Source organism: Oryza glaberrima, chromosome 3, assembly GCF_000147395.1.
Source record: "Oryza glaberrima chromosome 3, OglaRS2, whole genome shotgun sequence".
In the NCBI taxonomy this organism is placed as follows: Eukaryota; Viridiplantae; Streptophyta; class Magnoliopsida; order Poales; family Poaceae; genus Oryza; species Oryza glaberrima.
This window is the reverse complement of record NC_068328.1, coordinates 13,018,500-13,039,922: the sequence shown is the minus strand read 5'-3', so window position 1 is coordinate 13,039,922 and position 21,423 is coordinate 13,018,500. Positions and strand designations below refer to the sequence as shown.

At 42.9% G+C, this 21,423-nt stretch overlaps 3 protein-coding genes and 1 non-coding gene across 4 annotated transcripts; 2 read left to right on the top strand and 2 right to left on the bottom strand.

Annotated features, from left to right (window-relative positions):
- On the top strand, window positions 1-1,397 carry LOC127767978 (uncharacterized). The gene is made up of 2 exons (XM_052293477.1): window positions 1-81; window positions 392-1,397. Exon 2 carries the CDS (start codon window positions 495-497, stop codon window positions 1,230-1,232), a length of 738 nt encoding a protein of 245 aa, XP_052149437.1. The 5' UTR covers window positions 1-81; window positions 392-494; the 3' UTR covers window positions 1,233-1,397.
- A 7,229-nt stretch (window positions 1,398-8,626) lies between these two features.
- On the bottom strand, window positions 8,627-8,720 carry LOC127769182 (small nucleolar RNA Z256). Its single transcript, XR_008016747.1, has one exon. It is a non-coding gene; the product is annotated as a small nucleolar RNA Z256 (small nucleolar RNA).
- A 2,829-nt stretch (window positions 8,721-11,549) lies between these two features.
- Window positions 11,550-13,021, bottom strand: LOC127767976 (uncharacterized). The gene is made up of 2 exons (XM_052293473.1): window positions 12,267-13,021; window positions 11,550-12,150 (listed from the first exon to the last, which is right to left on the bottom strand). The coding sequence occupies exons 1-2, from the start codon at window positions 13,019-13,021 to the stop codon at window positions 11,550-11,552; spliced, it is 1,356 nt and encodes a 451-aa protein (XP_052149433.1).
- Window positions 13,022-15,999: 2,978 nt separating this feature from the next.
- On the top strand, window positions 16,000-20,611 carry LOC127767979 (uncharacterized). The gene is made up of 5 exons (XM_052293478.1): window positions 16,000-16,319; window positions 17,254-17,389; window positions 19,250-19,387; window positions 19,649-19,770; window positions 20,205-20,611. The coding sequence occupies exons 1-5, from the start codon at window positions 16,225-16,227 to the stop codon at window positions 20,365-20,367; spliced, it is 654 nt and encodes a 217-aa protein (XP_052149438.1). The 5' UTR covers window positions 16,000-16,224; the 3' UTR covers window positions 20,368-20,611.
- The last annotated feature ends 812 nt before the right edge of the window (window positions 20,612-21,423 follow it).

Here is a 21,423-nt window from a genome sequence, read left to right as displayed (position 1 = left end):
TACTTTCACGATTAAGGTGGTGGTGCTTCTTTCCATTATTTTGCCTGTGACATCCTTTGAGAAGGATCCTCTTCGTAACAGGTATATATGCTACTCTCTCCATTAAGTTATCTTTTGATCGAATTGGCACTTTAACTATGCATGTAAAACTAGTCAAGTTTTTATGATCATTTTGCCCTTAAAATGTTGGAGTATATAGTGTTGTGGGTAGTAACTAAGATAAACAAAGAAGTTTAATGTGGGTAAATATATGATTGCTCCTAGGGGTAAAATGGAAAAGTATGTTTTGGATTCTATGCAATGCCAAGGATTTACAAATAACATTTTAGTGAAAATTTATTTGGTGTCTAGCGTGCACTGATACATAGTTGCTACCTATTTTTTTTTTCAGACATTTGTGGGCTAATCCCACAGTTCTGCGATTTGATTTTGTGAGGGAGGCCTACCATGCCATCCTTCGGACGTTTATCGCCTTCATCACTAGCACATCTAGCATGCTACGAGTGTATGACATAGTCATCCTGAAAATACAAAGACCTGTCAGTGAAGCCCCAGAGTCGTGGAACATGGCGCATCTCATCGGCAGAGACGGTGACGAGACGATGCTGTCGATGCGCGACGACAACCTCTATGTTCTTGGGTTTGCCAACAGGAGTGGAGATTGGCACGCATTCGAGAGGCACGCCCATCTTTTTCGCGAAGATGTGACGCCCCTCAAGATCAATGATAATTATGGTTCTCTTCTAGGAGCTGGGCACCGTGGACATAAGGACCTACCTAGGATCGCCCTTGGCCAACAGGCCGTGCTAGATGCCATACAAGCATTATCCAACTACGATCCATCAACCACAGATGACAGGATTCTCGGAGATGCCCTAGCAACCCTGATCGTTACCCTGCCAGAAGCGGTACGGCTCAGGAAAATCCGTGACTGGCAACTCAGAGGATGGTCCACAGGGACGCATCTTACCAGTAAGCTAGCCGATGAAGTAGTGAAATGGCGAGTGATGACATGTGGACTCCTCGTTAGTCACAGGAACAATGGCTGGTGGGGCGGAGAGGAGGCAAGGGACTTGTATGGATCGTTACGTATTGCGAACAAATTTGGTGCGATGGAGAGAGTCGGCGTCATGCTTTGGCCCGCACGAAGGAAATGCTCGGAGGAGGTGTTGGATGAATGGCACATCAGCAAAATCAGGAGAGATATGATGATGGTGCAGCAAAGAGGATGATCGATCGCGCGCTTGTGTTTTTTTTTTCTCTCTCAATGTAATAGCTGTATTAAATTTATAAGTGTTTTCTTATCAATGTAATAGGTCATATTTACTCTTTGCAAGTGTTTATCTCAACGTACGTAATAACTTGTTATGTACTGATCTAACCATATTTAATTTATATATAAGCCATATTTACTCTCTGGAAGTATTTACGAAGACCATTCGACTTTTAAAATATAAAGTATATATGTCCATGTTTCTTGCATGAATTGAACATTTATTCATTTTGATCGCACGGCCGGTATTGCTAGACTAATTAAAAAGGGTAAATTGGAATCATGCCATTGTACTTTTGCAATAATATACTCGTTCATGCTAACGCTATGGGCTGGCTACGGAGACATTTATTCTTTACCTCTTACCATGTGGTCTACAAAGAAAATCGCTACATAAATTTTAACAAAAATTTCAATACATTGTCGCATGCATAAAATAAATCGCAACTTTTGATAAGAAGAATGATATGCCTTGGACGTCATTTCTTAAAAAAAAAATTGTTAAAGCATATATACTGGCTTTCATAGTCATGTAAGAATCTACCTCTAATAAATAAATTTTTCTGGTGAATAGATTCGGGTAATAAGTTCATCCGATCCTCTCAATAGAAGATAGTTAATCAAGTTCTTATCAGAGCTGATGGGCAATCCTCATTGTTATGACAGTTGATTTTTGTACTTGACATTTCCTAAAATCAATCAATGCAACTTTTCTAGTACAGGTACAAAACTTTGGTCCATACACAAACATGAAGGCTACCTGCTCATCATAGGAATATCTTCAGGAAGCTCACGGTTGCTCTCGCAATTCTGGAATGCATTGCATACGCCACAGGCCTCCCTCTTTTCTGCAGCTCGTCCTCATCCTTTTTTTTTTTTTTTTTGCATTTGCACTTTTATGCTTGTTAACTTGGTTTAATATACCATCCACCCATAGTACAATGATCCTCTGACTATGTGTGACCGCTAACGTGACGCGCTACACAGGCAACTCATTTGCACTTAGCCCTGACCAGTACATTCCAACTCGAATCCTCAAATTGGCTAGGGTTTCGACGGTGAGGTTAGCGGTGGGAGGCAGCGAGGTAGCTGCTATGGCTGCCTAGCTGATGAGATTAGTGGTAAGAAGCGGCACAGTCCGGCAAGGTAAGCGGTGGCACGGTGCGGCCAGATTAACAGCGGGAGGCAACTTGCACACTTGGCATCGCATGGATTCTCCAAGCTCGTCCTCGCCCTACAGTCGCCGGAAGAAGGTACCATTGATTAAGTGCACGTTGTGCAAGGATAAGGCCATCGTGGAGCGTAGACCAATGGCATATTGCTAATCGGGGCTACATTTTCTAAGAATGAGAGGAAATAATGATTTGGGGACTTTTTTTTTTTGGGGGGGGGGGGGGATTCGGGTGTCACTATAGCTACAAGGAGGTATAAGCGACGCGCTGTGATGTGAAGGGGGCTGAGCACATAAGTGCTGCTTGCGCGGCGTGACACGTTGGCGGTCAAACATAGTCAAAGGGCAATTGGAACGGGGGTGGTACAATAAACCAAATTCATGAACCTAAATATGTAATTTTTAAGTTTTGGGACCTAAGTAACATCACCCTACAAGTTTAAGGACCGGCTATATATTTCACTCGATATCTTATCACTGCTTAGTACTATAAAATAACATAGGATAATGGGTCAAATGTTTTCATGATCGTACTCATGTAAAATAGATGTCCTGAGTTGTGTACTGACCGAGTAAAAAAATGTGAAGTCTAAACAGCAAGCAACAGGAACATCTGAAAATATAAAGCGCTAATCATCTGAGCTAATCACTCCTTCAAGTCTTGGAACATATCAAATGTTAATAATGAAAAATTCATATTCAAAGCATCAAAATTCAGAGTGTATGTTATATCTCTATGCTGCAGAATAGAACAAAATTAAAAGCATAGATAAAAGCAGAGCGATAGTCAAGATAGTACCTAATTACCTGACCTAGAGAGCAATTTGAAAGAGGATTGGACGGTGAGTAAGAAAAACCATCGCTGTGGCAGAACCCCTATAGGTGGTACCCATCACACATAACGGAGCCTATCATGGTGGAGCAGGAAGCAACAACAGGAGGTCGACCTTGTACTTAAAATTAGCTGGGGCCAAACAGAATGTGGAAGACCCATAATTTTACCAAAACAAAATGGAAAGTGGATCTGCAACGTATCGCCCAATGGATCTGAAAGACAGTGGTCATTAATTAGCAAGAATAGTAGGATTATCTTTGTAGGTTTCAATTCTGATATCAATTACATGGATAAATTATGTTCAGATTGTGTTATGTGTATAATACAGGGAGTAGTAGTTCCAATTCATTTCATGCAGGGATATTTATGTCAACAAAAGCTTTGTAGTAATTCTTAATTGTTGGGTTAGAGAAGTCGTCTTTAGAAGTAATTGATTTCAAGATAAATTCAGCAGCAGCGCATCAGTAGAATAAACTATCAGATGCCCTATTACCCCACATAATGCATGAAATTAAATTTCTTTATTTCTGAGTAGCCTCCAGATCATAATGAATGCATTGGACAATATGTGGGTTTTTAAGCAATCTGAAAATCAGTTGGCCCAAACACATTGGCATACACTTAATACTTACCTATGATTGACAAGAAAATTGATTGATGTACTGAATGGCAGATTGTTCCACTTGCATTGAGGCAAAAACCTCATGAGCTTTGGGCAAAGCAAAACAGAGTACGTGCCCAAATAGAGATGTTGCTCGTAATCGTTCATAGCTCAAGTCCAAACCAAATCAGACAGAATCAGGCAGAAAAACAATGAACGAAGAAGATGTTGAAACTGGACAACAGAATGAAAGGAAGGACCTTGAGGAGAGGATGCAGAGACGCTGAATTCAGAGCTCTACCTACCACCTCGCCGCTGCTCCGCTCCCCCGGAGAACTCCCGTCCCCGCCAATGGCGAAGGCCACAAATAACCACCATGCATGGCGCTGGAGCGAGATGCGGCCCCTTCGGTGTAGCCGTCGGTGAGGTGGAGCAGCGCGATGAGGCGGTTACTTCGTGGACGGGCGTTGGTCGAGGAGGGGCGTCGTCTCCGAGCGTTTGCGGTTTCAAGGTCTGGAGACGGCGATCTGCGAGGAGGAGGAGGAGACGGTGTGACGCGGGTAGGCGGCGATGTGGGGAAGGAATTGGCAGCGATAGCGACGAATGCGGATCGGCGACTGAGGGAGGGAGAGTGATCTGCAAGGGGTTGGGGGTCGGTGCGACGCGTGGGAAGCGAGGTGAGGTCTCGTCGCGCACGCCTCGCGATCGTAGTGATGGCGGACTAGGTTTCCGTGGGATGTGATGTGACTAGTACGGTGATTTCGGGAGAGGTGGTATGATATGAGCGATTGAGCGCTCTGGTTCGTTGGATCTGTACCAGAACATCTGCACCAGATTGTTGTTGGTGAACCAGATAAGGAGGAAAAGACATGGTTATGAAAAGAAAAATAATAAAGTTATGCTCTCACAAGCATGAGCATGATGTTGAAAAAAAAATGTAGCCATGCCCTCTCCTAATCAATAAGGAAGGATTTTTGGGAGAAGAAAGTAAGCACAAAGGAGAAGCATTTTATTTATTTTTCTTCATAAACCATTTTCATCATATACCACACACACACTGCACGATCTTGATCTTGATCTTGAGTGTGTTTAGTTATCTGCTTTAGTCTGAGTTTTTGACTTAGTAATAAATGTGAATGCAAGTATATCATGTTTGATCTCTACCAAGATCCACATATCAAACCTTAGAGTAGGAATCAAAAAGGCAGAAATGGTGAGGAATTCAAATTGATACACTTAGAGAGACTGAGTGGATCATTTGAGGAACTTAGTTTTCTTTTGCAAAATCATTTGAAAACTTCCGGAATAAGAAGTTGAATAAATATTGGGTGATTGATGCTCTAATTGCTATTCTGTCTTTCAACCGCCCAAGGCAAGGAGAAGCAGTGTCTCGTGGGAATCAGGGGTAAGGGTAAGCCACCGTGCCAAAGATTATTTAACCTGAGAGAGAGTACATATACCTTGCACCTGTATATTTGAGATATACAGCATAGTAACAACTCCTGATCAACAACCAAGTCTTTGTTTCCTTTCATCCTTCACTCGGGACGAGCAAAGGTTTAAGCTTGGGGAGTTTTGTTAACAGTCGTTATCGATCAGTTTTGACCGTCAATATTACCAAAATAGAAGAGAACTAGTGATGCTTGCAATGCATATATATGTTAGAATAATAATATTCCACTAATATTAGGTTTACTAACATTTTTGCAGAGAATAACAATAAAGTGGAGGAGAATCGACATCAACACAGACGATAAATCAATCGGACGAGGTCGAAAATCAGACTTATGTATGAATGAGCCAAGAACTCAGAAATGACACAACCAATAAGGCCAAAATTCACAAGTCTACGGAGGAGAGTAATAAAGGAGGCCGCCAGCCGACGATGGGCCAGATTGGCCCAGCCCATGGTTCGGCCGAACCTCCCGGGGCGCCAATGGATGAAGGGTTTGGATAGACGGCTGGGATTGAGACCCAATGACGGTTGGAGGGTATTACCGACCATTCCAACCGTCATAACCGTCATTACCTGCTTATAAAAGGAGCTCCTCTTCTCACTTCACTCACACACCTCAAGCAAAGCTCTTTCATATTCTCTCAAGTTTAGTTTAGTAGTATTAAGCTGGTGGAATAGGAATAGAGTAGAAATCAGGGGTCCGGAAGCCTTCGGAAGAGTTCGGGTATGGCTCTAGTAGTTTTTATTTCCTCCTTTATAAGCTTTATACTTTTATTAGAATACTCTTCTGTATACATTTATGGTATTGAAATACTTTCTGAGTATATGAATGCTAGCTTTACATTATGTTCATGTTATACTGAATATACTGCTAGCTTATCTGGGAGATGCTTTGGTGCGGGTATAATGTTTGCTTATGCAATTACTCTATGTCATGAAGATGATATTAGAGTAGTATCTGGTAGTTTAGACGTGGTGTCTAGATTACGAGATATTATTTTTTGGGGTTATATGCTGCGGATGAGAGGTGGGCCGCTGATGGTGACAGCTCAGTACGAGTATTCCTCCGCGCGTGTATATAATCCTAAGTTAATTTCCTGGGGAGGGTACTCCTCCGTATTTAGCCCCGGTTGTATGGTCATGACGGGCTGTCGTAAGGAACTCGGCAGTCAGGGGTGGCTTCTCGAAGTACCAGGATGGCATCGGATAGAGGGTATTAGCTAGTATATCGGATAACTAGAATGTATGTATATTATGTTTATTAAAAGTATAGGAGTAGATTATCTTTCTCTTTTCTTTCCACTTAGCTTAGATAATATATTATGAGAATGAGTAGCTACTGGTTGTGTTCACTCTTGTCGACGTTTGATGTCGCGATTCCGGTATTTGCATAGTATGGGGATCGTTGGTACTAGGATATATGCGAGATTGAGGTAAAAGAGATGGAGACAGAGATTTTTATACAGGTTCGGGCTCCTGAATTGTCAGGTAATAGCCCTACATCCTGTTGGCCGAAGCCGGTCGTTGCTCTTATTCATCATAATTACACCAGTACAATATTTGGGGTAGCCTATCTAACTGTTGTCGACTTGGCGGTCTGAAGTGCTGACTCATAGTCGACAACAGGGTAGTCTTCCTCCTCGAATCTATGCCCGACGAGATCAGAGATAGCCCTAGATTCCTCTCTTTGGTTCCCGTGGGTACCCTATGGGGTTTTCCTAGGCTTATCTCTGATGTCGATATCCGGCGGCTTGTCTTGGCGTATGTTGGCTTGTATGTTGATCTTGCGTCTTGATCTATTGTTCCGTATCCCCTCTCCTCCTAGGGGGCCTTGTATTTATACCCATAGGTGTCCCCTTGTCCAAGTAGAACTAGGGAAACCAATTTGGATACAATCCGAGTAGTACTTGTCGTTTCCATGTAGAACTCCATTCATCCTTCCTTATGCGGAACTCCTCCTATATCCGAAGGTTGTTTCCGTATAAGACATGGTATGTGGTGGGTCCTGCCAAGATTTAGTCAACTACTACTAGGTATGTGGTATCCATAACCCTGACAACTCTACCCTTGGATTATCTTAACCCCTGCTTAGGATATTATTATCACAAGTAACATATAAATTATTAGTCAAGTTCTCTCTACATGATCTTCCCACAGGATAAAATAAATACGATACCCTTGGAATACTCTCGGGTGAAATGCTACAATGGTATATCCGTGCGCTTGCGGATGAACTCTGTAACCATAATATACCAGAAGTATTTCTGCGTCATTGCTGGGAATTATATTTTTAGTAATGTCGTTAAGAAATACCAACAGATAGTCTTAGCCTTAGATAGATTACACACGTTCCCTAAGTTCGATATCCTTTTGGGGTCACCCGAAGGTGAAGTGCTACAGCGGTATTCCGTGCGCTTGCGGATTTATCTGTGGTCGTAAAAAATACCAAAACTCTTGAGACACACCCCCTCCACTATCGGATCGAGGACGAGTGGATAGCGACCTGGGTGGGGGAGGTGGTCGGGGTGGTCAGATCGATCGAATGTGATCGAGGTCTTAGACCACCGTAGATATTGCGGTGTGTCAGAGATTGCGTTAACTTCTGCTTGCGTCGGGACTCGTATGCATCGGGGCAGCCGTAGATATGGTTGAGCTCGGCGTGAGGGCTCGGGAAAGCTTGTGACTTGGTCTTGTCGCTGTCTTGAGAGGGATCGTGTGTTCTTCCTCCTGAGCCACTCTTGTCGGCCAATTGCTGGGCATACTGTTTGAGTAGCCAGCATTGCTTAGCGGAGTGCTTGAGCTCGGGGTGGTATGGGCATGGACCGTCCATCATCCTGTCGAAGTCGTCTTTCTTGGGTTGGCGGAACTTGCGCTGGGCGTTGCTGCGCTCGATGGTGTTGACTTTATCATCACTCTTGCACTTGGGTGGCCTACTGCGGGAGGAGTTGCTTTCTCGACGCGGCTGGTACGAAGGCCTCCTCTTGATTTGGGCGTAGACTGCTAGCTCGGAGTTGGCGTCCTTGTTGGCGCGGTCGAACATCTGTCGGACGGTGAGAGCGGCGCACCCTCCGAGTGACGTCTTGCAGGCCCACCACTTGATGAAGTCTTCGTTCTTGCAGCCTTGTTGGAAGGCGGCCATCACCTCTGCGTCGGTGACGTGTGGGATGGTGTTGCGCCGTTCCGTGAAGCGGCGAATGTAGTCGGAGAAGCATTCGTTGTGGCCTTGGACAATCCGGTAGAGGTCCCACTGGGTGCCCGGGTGAGGGAAAGTGCCTTGAAAGTTGGCGATGAACTGTCCCTTCAGCTCGGCCCAGCTGTTGATGGTGTACCTTGGTAGCCCTGTCAGCCATGCTCGGGCGACGGTGGTCAGCATGACCGGCAGGTAGTTCGCTATGACCACCTGGTCGCCCCCGGCAGCTTGAATGGCGGTGGAGTAGACGGCGAGCCATGCGTTGGGGTCGGTCTTGCCATCGTATTTGTCGATGCCTATGGGTTTGAAGTTGGCTAGCCAGCGGACTCGGCATAGGTTGTCGGTGAAGGCCGGTATGCCCTCAGCGCCGTCGTCGCGGTGTGGGATGTGGTCTGGTGAGTGGTCGTGGTAGTATTGGTAAGGTCGATGGACGATGATGCGGCCGTCCGGCTGGACGTCTGTGTGACGACGGCCAGCGTCGAAGTCGTCCTCGTGAATCCGCAACCTTTCAGCGTCACGAAGTCGGCGATGCTCGTTCATGACGTTACGGAGGTCGGCGTTTAGCCGGCGCCCGGCTTCGATCTTGTCTCTTAGGTCGCTGGTGCGCAGACTGGGGTGTGAACTCCCCGCTTGGGACGCCTTGACGCGCTTCAACTCAAAGGCTGGTTGTCGGGACTGTCTCTTGTCGGAGGAACCGCCGGCAGTTGAAGTCGTTGGCAGTGCATCAGCGTGTTGAACAGCGGTGGCTTCCACCATAGCCTTCACTTGGGCGATGGTGGTGTTCACGGCCGGGTCGACTGGGACCAGCATGTTGTCGAGGAGGGCCTTGGCGGCGATCATGTTGTTCTACGGCGTGGTGAAGACGCCGTGTTCTCCTAGCTTCACTTGGAGGATAGCGTCTTGGGCGAGACGGCCGCGCTGCCGAAGCTCGTTGAGGCACCGAGTGAGATCTTCTTGCTGTTGCTGGATACGGCGCTTCTCCTCTTCGTGTTCCTTTTTCTCCTCATCTGTCTCTTGAAAGACGACGAAGATCTCGCGGGGCGGATGACTTGAGGTTGGCGTGTTGTTCGAACTTATTGAGCTTGAGTCCGAAGGGTGTGCGGCTTCATCGAGCAAGCCGACCCAATGGGATCCGAGTTCCTGCGAAAGTCGGGGACGTCGGCGCTTGGAGCTGCCATGATGCCCCGGGGAGCGTGAGGGTGGGGCAGTCGCTGAAATGCTGGTGCCGATGCTGCCGGCCTGCAGTGCTTGGGCCGGAAGCGGCAAAGTTGTTGATGCCGAGGGGCATGGTTGGTGTGGTCGTCGGTGGCGCGGGCTCGCATGGGGCCAGCTCGAGGACGCCGGAGCTGGTGGCGATGAAGTCGAGGCTGCCGAAGGAGAACCTGGTTCCTGGAGCATAGCGACAGGCCATGACCGGCCCGGTGACCCCTGGGCTCACCTGACGGAGTTTGCCGGCGCTGTCGACGAGGAAGTCAAATGCGCCGAAGGAGATTTGGGTGGTGGCGGGGAAAGTGGTGGTGCTGGCGATCTCAAATCCAGTGGGTGCCATCTCCGCCTTGAAAACGATCAAGCGCCCCCTACCTGGCGCGCCAACTGTCGATTTCTATGATCGGCAATATATTTTATGGGGTACGCTAGATCAAGGAGAGATGGTGACGCAGGTGTTTATCCTGGTTCAGGCCCTCGAGATGAGGTAATACCCTACGTCCAGTGTGCTTTTTCTCTGTATTCGTGGAAAGAAAATGAACCGAGAAGCCCAAAGGATTTCGGAAGGACGCCGGCCTCTTTATACAATCTCAGGCCGCCGGCGCCAATCAAGACCCCGTATCCTCACAATTTGGATACTTGTCTTCTATTACATGATTGGGGATCTGTTACTATAATCTCCCTGTCTTGCCCAACTATGTTAGACTTACTATATCGGTCATGGGCCCTTGGCCCACCCCCGAAGCCTAACTTGGGCCGCTACCGTGAGGTACCCGGGTGCCGTATCCCCCACAGCCGGTCCCACTAACTTCCATCTAAACTAGGGGTAAACGTCTCTTTCGGTTCAAAAAAGTGTGGGCAAAAAACGAAAACCCTAAAAAGTAGGGGTGTAATCAATATTGGACATGAAAGTGAGAAAAAAACGAAATTGTCCAGTTCTGGTTGAAAAAAAGATCAAGGGCATTTGTCCATCCGTGTTAAATTATTTTTGTATCTACACGAAAACTAAATGTTACTCGTAGGCATTATTACTTGTATCGTGCATTGGATGGCTAGCTAGGAGTATGTCTTTTTTGGAAGTAATGTGGGAATTTCCGGTTAATGTGGAAATTTTTAACTATTTTACCTCTTTAGATTTATTCTTCATGCAGCAGAGCCCCAATTAGTACAAGTATAAATATTGTGAAAATTCTAAATAATATTCCTCTACAGTATCAAATTTAATGTATAAAAAGGACTGAAAATGTACCTTTATTCACAGTGGTCTTTTTAGATTTCTTTGTGTGTAAATAAAATTAAGGGATTTATTAAGTGTCACTCTAAAGTTAAATCCCGTATTTGTGGAATATTGCCTTGATTTTGTTCTAAGAGCGGGCGTTAATTTGTAGAAGAGAAGATTATGAAAACTTGATATGCTGGGTGATTTGATCAAATATAATTCCTTATTCAGTGCTTTCCCTAAAAAAAATATAATTCCTTATTTTAGATGAAAAATTAAGGAACCTCTTATGCCAATTACACGGAGGGGCCATCTAAGGTTAGAGATGATACGTAGGCCATGAGGGTAAAGCCTCAACCTGTCATCTAGAGGGAGGTTATAGGATAACATTTTTCTTTATGGGAGAAATGGAAGCGTTAAGGAACATCAGGAAATATGTGAAAGATGTTTCTTGATTTCAAAGTGATATCAGAAGAGAAACAACACAAAGGGACTATATACAACTTCTTTTAGATAATGAGAACTTTTATTGAAGTCGGTCAATTACATCAAAGTATACAATTATCATGAGAACACTGCGAGTCGGATATATATATAACTATATCCCATTAGAGAGCTCTCCAATCCAGCAAGGCGTATACACGAACGACCGATTAACGCCTTCAACGTGCCAATGGTCGAAAAAATTGGGGCGTAACCTACCTAAGTCTTGAGCCTTAGAGGTACCCAAGTGATAAGCCAATCCTCTACTTGATCCTTCATCTAGAAAGATAACTTCTTTGTAAGGATGAAATCCAAGGATTAAAAAACCACCATGAGAAGACCTTTGAACCCTATCCTCCAAGTCGAGAACATCATCGCTGTCAGAGTCCCACTCGAACTTCCTTTCCGCTACTTCTGCATTGTAATTAGTGTCATCTCCATCATAAACATCACGGCGGCTGTAGTGTAAAGTCCATGGTCCGACACTTTCCTCATCGTAGTTCCAGCGCTGAAACGAGAGTTGAATTTCCTTGTCGTATTTCAGTTCCCACTTCATCTGCTCACATGATTCGTTGAGAATCCAAACCCGTAGATGGCACCGATCAAGTACTGCGAGGTACACGCCCTTCTCCGATCTTGCAAGAAAAGGATCCACATATCCATCTTGCGCTATAGGCAATTTAATTACTTGATACTTACTTTTTGACGGAGAAATTCTGCAAAATGGATCAAAGTAGTAAGCAAAAACAGCTGAGAACATATTACCCTAAATATAAATGATATTATTATATATAATAAACAAAAATGATTAAGGACTAGTTAGTTCTAGTACCTCATAACAAAATTAGCTTCCCTATGTACGTAGAGTGCACGTTTCCAATAGACCGCGTTGTACTGTTCCAATAGCGGTTGCGATCTCATATCCGCGATCGTCCCGGCGGCCTCACCTTCACGTACGAAGGATCTCTCTTCCCATTGCCCCGTGCTCGACGAGAACACACTCAAGAAGCAAGGAGAGGGTGGCCACTCTGATTCCTCAACCTTTGGCCTCAGTTTCTTGGACACAAATTCCTCGGGAGTAACACTCGGGATCAGGAACACCTCGTAGTGCGGAGATACGGTGGGGTCGAACACGAGGTACTCGTCATGGTAGAAGCTCCTCGCGATCCCGGGACGAGGTGGCGGGGGTTCGGGGAAGGCCGCCCACCGCTGCATGGCCGGGTTGACCACGTAGCGGCTGCGGAGCATGAGCAGGCCGTTGCAGTGATCCACGACGGTGCTCCTGGCGGCGGTGGGGGTGAAGTCCTCGAACTTGCCGGAGATCGCGGCGGCGGGGGGCCGCGCGGACGGGCGGCGGAGGAAGAAGGACGTGAACACCTCGTGGAAGTTGACGAAGATGCCCCCCAGTGACAGCGGGAGGAGGTCCGCGCGCAGCAGGCGGTGGCCGTCGACGACGGCCCGCCAGGGCTTGCAGACGCAGCGGCACGCGGCTAGCGGGCGCGGCGCGAGGCGGCGGAGGATGTCGGCGAGCACGTCGTCGGGTAGTAGGTCTACCAGGTTCAGCTTCGGATCCTCCGGCTGCTCCATCTCTCTCTGCTTTAATTTGCTGTTAACTCGATCAATGCTCGGTCGTGTACTGCTCTTGGGTTGATTTATGGAGGATGGGTGGCATCCGATCCGATTCCCTCTTGGTTAACAACTCGAGTCCGAGTCGGAGTCGGAACGAGCACGCGCGGCGCGGGCGGCAGGTTCAAGCTCCGATAGAGTAACGCATGCATCGAATTCTTTCATCTGTAACACTAGAATTTTGTGTCCAAGTTCTGCACAAGTTTCAGTCATGCATTGGAATGGGAATGAATAGTTGATAGGAGTAGGAGATGATGAGAGCAGCGTAATTAGCTACCTACACGGTGTGCAGCCATGGATCCTTTTGGGTGCAGGGTTCTTCAACTGAGAAATACATCCAAGATGCAAAATTACTGAGTGTGATATCATAGATATCGTTTTGATCGGCATCTCCGCATCTGAACTCTGAAGTTTAATTATTCAGTATGACTCAATTTTTTGTAGGGATATTCGTGAAAGCAAAAAAAAAGGCTTTCTTTACTGATTAGATTACTAGTGTTATGAATCCTCGATAATGTAGTAGAGATCACACATGAATCAATTGCTTTCTTCAAATTGGTTCCCGTGGATCTGTACTGGTCTTACTTCAGATGAAAAAAACCTGTAGAGCCGACGAGAAAGGGACTAGAAGTAGCAGGCAAACAAGGAGGCGGCGGGTGGCAACCTGTAGCGCGAGGAGGCTTACCACGCCGTCGCAGGCGCTCCCTAGGGCACTTGAGATAAAAGGGATTTCCGCATTCGAATTTGCTAGTCTGGCTCACGCAATTCACGCAGCTCCGGTACAGTGATTCAATGTTTCAGTGATTGATTTTTCTGTTTAGTTCCCAAAATAAAAAATTTTACCCTGTCATATTGAATGTTTAAACACATACATGAAGTATTAAATGTAGAAAAAAACAAACACATTTCGCTAGAAAATTGCGAGACGAATCTTTTAAGCCTAATTACGCCATGATTTGACAATGTGGTGCTATAGTAAATATTTACTAATGACGGATTAATTAGGCTTAATAATTTCGTATCGCAGTTTCCTGGCGGAATCTGTAATTTATTTTGTTATTATACAAGATTTAATACTTCGAATGTGTGTCTGTATATCCGATGCGACACTTAAAAAAATTAGGAACTAAACCGGTCTTAATGTTTCACCCGACATTTGATCACTCGATTATTTTTGAGGAAATCGGACGTCTGATTTGGAGCTCTATCCTCTCTCGAGGAGGCTATGGGCTCCGTGCTGGTCACTAAGATCGTGGACCATTCCGAATAACCTCCACACCCGGTCGCGATTCTCAACGGTTTGTACCTGGACACTATCTATCTACATTTTATTTTGTAAAATAAAACTCAGTAATTACTATTGATTCAATTTAAATGTTATTAATTATTATAAATAAAAAATGGGGCATACGGCTAATAAACCATGGAGAAAATGAATGGTGTAAACCAAAGCAATTTATTTTCATAATGATTCAAAGTTAACACTAGTAAAAAATAAGCTATGATAAAAAAAAAACATCTCAAATCAATTTTAAACCGTTAGGTACCTTAGCTAAGGTAGATAAGGCTACGTTCATTTGGAATGGTTGGGATATTTTTCTCCATGCAGGCAAAACAATGCGAATTATTAGCACATGACTAATTAAGTTTAACTTAAAAAATTGGAAATTAAATTAATTAATATGTTTTTCTCTAGCAATTTTTCAATTTTTATAAAGAAATGTAGTATCGTTTAACAGTTTGGAAAGCGTGCGTGTAGAGAACGAGAGAGTAAAAGCTAAAAAAAATAGAGAAACAAATTCTTAAAGCAAGTTTAATAGTATGCTATAAACTTATATTTGGAGTTGAGGAAAAAAAGAGAAGTATTAGCTATCATGTAAGAGCCCGCTCTTTACATGGTTAATATAATGTACTAGCTATCATGTGAAGAAGAGATAGAAAAAGAAAATTAAAGATAACCTATAATTTAGTTTTAATATTAAACTTATATCTAGTTGGTGACTTGGTTCTAAACTACTCTTTCCGTTTCATGTTATAAGTTGTTTGATTTTCTTCCTAGTCAAAAATTATCAAGTTTGATCAAATTAGTTTCAAACTTTATCAAACTTAAAATTGAATATATTTCGATAATATATTTTTTTTGTGTTAAAAGTATTATTATGGGTTGGTTTGGTTTGTGGCCTAAATAGGCCTTACCAAATTTTTGTCAGTGCCAAATTTTGGTAAGTTTTGGCATGACTAATTTTGGTAAGGCAAAGTTGTGTTTGGATTGAAGTCAAAATAGTTTAAGTTCACTATTGAAATGATCTATTTTCTTAGGCATGCCAAAATTTGGCTTCAAACTAAATAGACACTAAACACTATTGAAATTGCCAAATATTGGTAAGCCTAATTTAGGCCTCAAATCAAACCAGTCCTATATTTTCTATAAATTTTATAAAATTTAAAAGAAGTTTAATTTTAAAAAGTTAAAACAACTTGTATTATGAAATGAAGGAAATACTACTACCTCCGTTTCAGATTACAAGACGTTTTGATTTTGGTCAAAGTCAAACTACTTCAAGTTTAACTAAGTTTATAGATAAATATAATAATATTTATAATACCAAATTAGTTTCATTAAATCAATAATTGAATATATTTTATAATAAATTTGTTTTGGGTTGAAAATATTATTTTTTTCTATAAATTTAGTCAAACTTAAAGCAGTTTAATTTTTTATCAAAGATAAAAAGATAGAGTGTGTCTTTAACAGTTGGACGAGAATGGTTGATATGCCTCCCTGAAATGGTCCTCCAAGTGAGTGACAGTAATTCCACGCTCGCACGCACGCATGGGCGGTGGTGCTGGTGGTGTGTATTCACTGTTCAGGCCTCAGACCGACCATCCGAAATCCCCGATTGTAATTAAAGCATGCCTCCATATGATCCATCTACCCCCCCTCATAAATTCTCTCCCCTCTTCTCCTCTCCTCTCCTCTCTCGCCTTCCCTTCGCCTCGTCTTCTCCTCCACCTCCACCAAACTCCTCCTCCCCTCCAATCTTCCTCGAATCCTCCGGCCGCGCCACCACCCACCCCGCGCGCGTCGTCGTCGTCTCCGCCGCCGGCTGCTCGATCGGCGCCGGCCAGGAAGCGGCGAGGCGGATTCACAGCGAAGGGGCGATATGGCGGCAGCAGCAGCAGCGGCCGACGCCGGCTCCGATCCCTCCGCGGCCCTCGCCGCCGCCGCCGCCGCCGCCACATCCACCTGCGCCCACTGGTTCGTGCGGCGCGATCCCCCCCGCCCCACCTCCCTCTCTCGGTTCGGTTCGGTTTGTTTGTTGCTTTTCCCTGTCATGTGGCGTGTCTGTGCGTGTCGGTGGGGGTGAGGGCGAGGCTGCTGCTCTGATTCGTTTTTTGATCTCGTGTGGGAGTGGATCTGAGCTGAGGATGAGGATCCGATCGATTCGATGAGCGTTTGCGCTATCGGGATTGAATAGAGGCTTCTCCATCGTTGCAATGTAATGGATCGAAGTTCATCAGACAATTATAGTATCGTGTTCCTAAAATAATTGAGGAAGAATCTATTCATTGGTCTACGAAACAAAGTACATAGGCTGTAATTACGAGTAAGTGTTTTTTTTTTCATAGAGAGCAAAATTTATTGTTGCTGGGACTTTTATCTGGAATTGTTAGCACTCAGCAGAAGAAACTGCATACCCTTACAATTGAACTGAGGTAGCACTGATTCCGTTAGAACCCACTAATTTGGTTTGAGGAGAACGGAGCTCATTTTATGCTTGGTTAATGCGCTTACGGGAACTGGGGATAGTGCTTGCACTGGGTTTGTAGACCATTGTTTCATCAAACTAGCCCAGTGCTATTTGCAGAAACCAAATGGATAATAATGGATCGTCGTTTGGCATATTTAGTACCAGAGCACTTCCGATGCATTTCTTTGTATTAATGCGATATACAGTTTGCTTGCTTTTACACTTTCTGGGTTTGTTTCTAATCTCATAAAAAAAATATGCATGATATTAGTTGTAGTTTTCAGAATTTTTCTACCTGCTACCCTTGGTCAAGGCTAGCTCAACACAATTTATGATATGTGGTGCAGTGCTGATTTCATGAGCATCATGCCCATTCTTCATTTGCCATGTTGGATGGTAGATACAAATTTTAGTTTTGTTTACGTGTTCTTTCTTTTTCAGCCAGCGAGAAATTCCATCGTCAAACATTGACTTACATTCGGCACACTGCGCTCGTAACCTTCAAAAGTGTGAACACTGTGGAGAAATGGTGGCCAGAAAGCTTATGGACGAGCACTTCAATGAAAGCCATGCTCCAGTATGTTCAAAACCTCATCATAAATCTTGAGTTTTGGGCTTTCAAAACATTATACCATACTTGTGATTTGCTTGGGATGTTTCCATTTCAGTGTTATCTGTTTATTTATCTTAGGACCCAGGTGAGCAATATGTTGGCACTCGACAGTTGACTGCACCAATTAGGACTTTCTTTTGTGGTACTCTTAGAAAGTTGTATTACTTGATGCAACTCGAGGGATGTGATTAATCTTTTTTTAGTTTAAAAGGGGAATATAGCCTATTTCTCTGTTACATAATCAAAACTGAAATAGGTTTTGATAGTGGCCCATGTTCTGGATTCCCTTCGTGAAAAAGAAAAACAGAGAGAGAAGATCCCTGCACATCTGGCATCTCCTCTGTAACTCTGTTAGTGGGACCTGCAGTTGTCATTAACTCCTGAAAAATACGGCTTCCACTATCTCGTGGCACAATTATCCATGAATGAACGTGCAAAATTTAATGTATACATAGTTACATACCAAATTGCTTACTACCATTGGTCATTGGCGTGAAAACTTAGTTACTAGCCAAATGCCCATGCGCTGCAAAGGTAACAATCTCCCAACCAACATAAAAGAACTATTTCAAAGTGCACGGTAATTTTCTAATATTTAATTATAATCAAGAGAGTATTTCTGTAGCAGAGTAACCCTGGAGTTTTTTTGTAGTTGTGCATCTACATCTCCAGTTACATGTTGGAGTTTCAAAGTAACTTCTGGGTACTCTCTACATGTTGGATCAAAGGGTGGTTCTGTTATTCCATCTCATATTTTCCGGCTACATGGTAGCTTCGAGCTTCATAGGTAGAAGAGGTGGATTGATGGAGTAGTTTTTTGTAATGTGTAGACTCGAATTCACCGTCACCACTACACTCTTTTAAAGTAGTAAAGATGAACATGAGATTGCCTCCGCTATTGAATATATCACTGCCATAGTTGGATGATGAGATCTCCAACCTATAATTTAATTGATCATTTTAGGTACATATTTACTCCTCACAATAAGCTTTAATATTCTTAAACTCTTTCCGTAGAGGGATTACTGGTTTTTGAAGCAAGCAAAGCATGCAGCAATAATAATAACTAAATGTGTTAGGCTTACAGTTATAAACAAGAACAATTTTCGTTCAATAGCTACCAAAATCATGCCATGAGGCCACATGTTCAATTGCACGAACTGAATTGCATTATGCCTGCGACTTTAGGATCTTGTGGAACGACACCTGAACTGCACGAATTGGCCAAATCAGTGACCCTATGCACCAAGGGGCAGAGAGTAGGGGAAGGGAAGAGGGAGCATGAACTGTAGCTACAGCTGTTGCTTCTTGTGTCAGTATGTCTGTCACCACCATAATTTCTTCACATGTTGCTCGCTGAAGCCACTGCTGTCTCTTTGCTATTTGAAGCCACCACACCAAGGATATGAGGCATCAGCAGCGTTTCCTGGATTGTATCCAGAGTCTCATTACAAAGGAAAAGAAAGGGAAGGGTAGAGCAAGAGGGAAGCACTGTGGCATGCTGGTTGATGGTGGGACAGTGTGGCTTTTTTTGTGGAATTACTAATTGCACACCACAAACCCCATACACCATGGTTGTGGTTGCTATGCTTCATCCAACCATCATCAGCCTGTAAACTTTTTGTTGTACGTACAAATTGGATACACGTTCTGTTATGTTTGCCAAATGCATGATATTTTTGCATACCAACTGAAACCAGGAACTAATGCTACATTACAATTCTATATACCATAGTAAGAAGATTAGAATTTACATGTTCCATGATCTGTACAGCAATTGTATTTTTCGGCAATGTATGCTCACTCTAATCATGTTACATACAGGTAAATTGCACTCTTTGCAAGGAAATTGTAACACGCGAGATCTGGGATCTTCATAAAAGTGAACAGTGCCCACAAAGGATTGTTGCATGTGAATATTGTGAGTTTGAGTTGCCTGCGGTTGAGCTTCATGAACATCAGGTGCTGTTTTTTTGTTTACCTTGAAACAATCTCTTTTTTTTTATTTTTTTACTAACAGTATGCCCGTGCCTTCGATTTATAACAAGTAATATACTATAAGATCTAGAGCTAATTGCAAAAATAATTGCCCTTAATTCTGAAAATTATACACAAGACTATATGGCATCAACCAAATATCTTATAATACACACAATATGTAAGGAATACATCTTTTTTTTAAGTCGTAGATATATGTTTTAATCGTACTAGTTTGAGATGCAGGATGTATGCGGAAACCGAACAGAATTTTGTCAAACATGCAAGAAGTATGTTAGACTACGTGAATGGATTGGACATGAAATACAGTGTCATGCAAATGCAAATGCTTCTGCACAGACATCAAGGTAAAATCTTAGGCGTTTCTCTTAACACATGCTGAATTTTTATCGTTAATGTAACCTTGGTATGATGTAATGTATAATTCTTATCATTTTAATACGAGAGTTGCATACTTCTTTGACTGTTCATTTTCAGTGAAGGTAGATTTTCTCAAGCTAAATTATTGCAATCTATTATATGCAAATTATATACACTTAGCATTTGAGCCTTGATCCCTGCATTCTTTAGTCAATGTAGGTCAGATTCATTCAATCATTCAATTAGATGTTTCCCACTTCTTTCAAGATGATAATGTGTATCAGAGTAATGGAACTGGTGCTTTGTATCCTGATGATTCTTGTTTATACCTTTCATGATTAGCAAGATGCTACTAGCAATTTTACTAGTCCAAATGTGAAGTACTACAAATCTTGTACTGATAAGATGCTTCAAATTTCAGTGCCAGAATCATTCCAGAGAGAGAAGTGCGTCCTCCTCCACCAGTAAGACCGCCACGGCCTATGCATGGTGCACAGCACAAGCGTCTGCTCTTCACAATTGCGGTGACTGGAATCGCAGTTATGATTGGTTCGATACTTTTTCAGAGGGAGGAGAGTTTCTAAGTCCAGTGTCTATGGTCTCTCTCCATCGAGTTGATTCCAACAGCAACAGCATAAAGAGTTACCTTGATGTATAATTTACCCCTCATAATCAGTCTATAAAATCACTTTGTTTGTTTGATAGTACAGTCCCTGGCATGGCTTTGTTAAAAGAATTGAAATAACCAAGAAGATGCCCATTATTCTCAGTGGTATATCAAGACCTTTGAAGCAATTTCTATTTGAGTTCAAAGGGTAATTTAGTTCAGTTGAACTGGCAATTTGTCGCTCCTATGTTGTAACGGCAGAGGGGTCCTCCATGCTACAGGGCTATTGCTAGTATTTTTCAAAAGAAAAAACCTTTTAATTTAAATTTTTAAAAATAAAACTTCTGAAACTTAATTTAAAAAGATCTTTTGGTCAAATTGGTGCCACGCCCATGGTTTTTAACGGCATGGCAGCATCCTTTTACCAAGGCAAAAGGTTGCCATCTGGATGCAAGTTTTGAGAGAATTTTTTTTGAGAGAATTTATTTTAAAGAAAGTTTAAAAAATATTGTCATCTCTCTACTGTTTGTTCATATCTTCGAAAGACAATAATACTAGCTTGCAAATTAAAATAAAGAAAAACAGTTTGCCAAACATATTATAGCCCCATCGTTTCGCTTCAAGATGATTGTAGGCGCTATCATTTATTAATGATAAAAACTAATTTGAGTCAAAATTTTATATATGCGTTGTTAATGACTTAAAAGTTAATGTAAAAAAAATAAACCGTAATAAAAAATCAAAATCGACTTTAAATATTTAAATTTTGGTTACGGCTGATAAGCTGAAGAAAGAATGAAGCTATAAAATATCTAAATTAATTCTAGTAAATTATCATAGTTAACTGTAACGCCAAACGAAACCGTGGCAAAAGTACGGTTTTGAGGATGCACAGACCTATTTGGGATACATTGCAAGGGCCTAAAAATAGGACATGATTCAATATTTTTTAAAAAACAATTAATTGTTTTTTTTCTAACCAACCCACTTGATTGTCTTTTCTAGTTTTATTGAGAATGGGTGGTTGTGTGTA

Bases quoted from the DNA above. Each gene is read 5' to 3' on its own strand.
- LOC127767979 (XM_052293478.1), top strand. From the start codon at position 16,225: ATGGCGGCAGCAGCAGCAGCGGCCGACGCCGGCTCCGATCCCTCCGCG. The intron at 16,320-17,253 runs GTTCGTGCGGCG...TTTCTTTTTCAG, and splicing joins ACATCCACCTGCGCCCACTG to CCAGCGAGAAATTCCATCGT. The intron at 19,771-20,204 runs GTAAAATCTTAG...TTCAAATTTCAG, and splicing joins GCTTCTGCACAGACATCAAG to TGCCAGAATCATTCCAGAGA.
- LOC127767978 (XM_052293477.1), top strand. From the start codon at position 495: ATGCTACGAGTGTATGACATAGTCATCCTGAAAATACAAAGACCTGTC.
- LOC127767976 (XM_052293473.1), bottom strand. From the start codon at position 13,021: ATGGAGCAGCCGGAGGATCCGAAGCTGAACCTGGTAGACCTACTACCC. The intron at 12,151-12,266 runs GTACTAGAACTA...TCCATTTTGCAG, and splicing joins GAAGCTAATTTTGTTATGAG to AATTTCTCCGTCAAAAAGTA.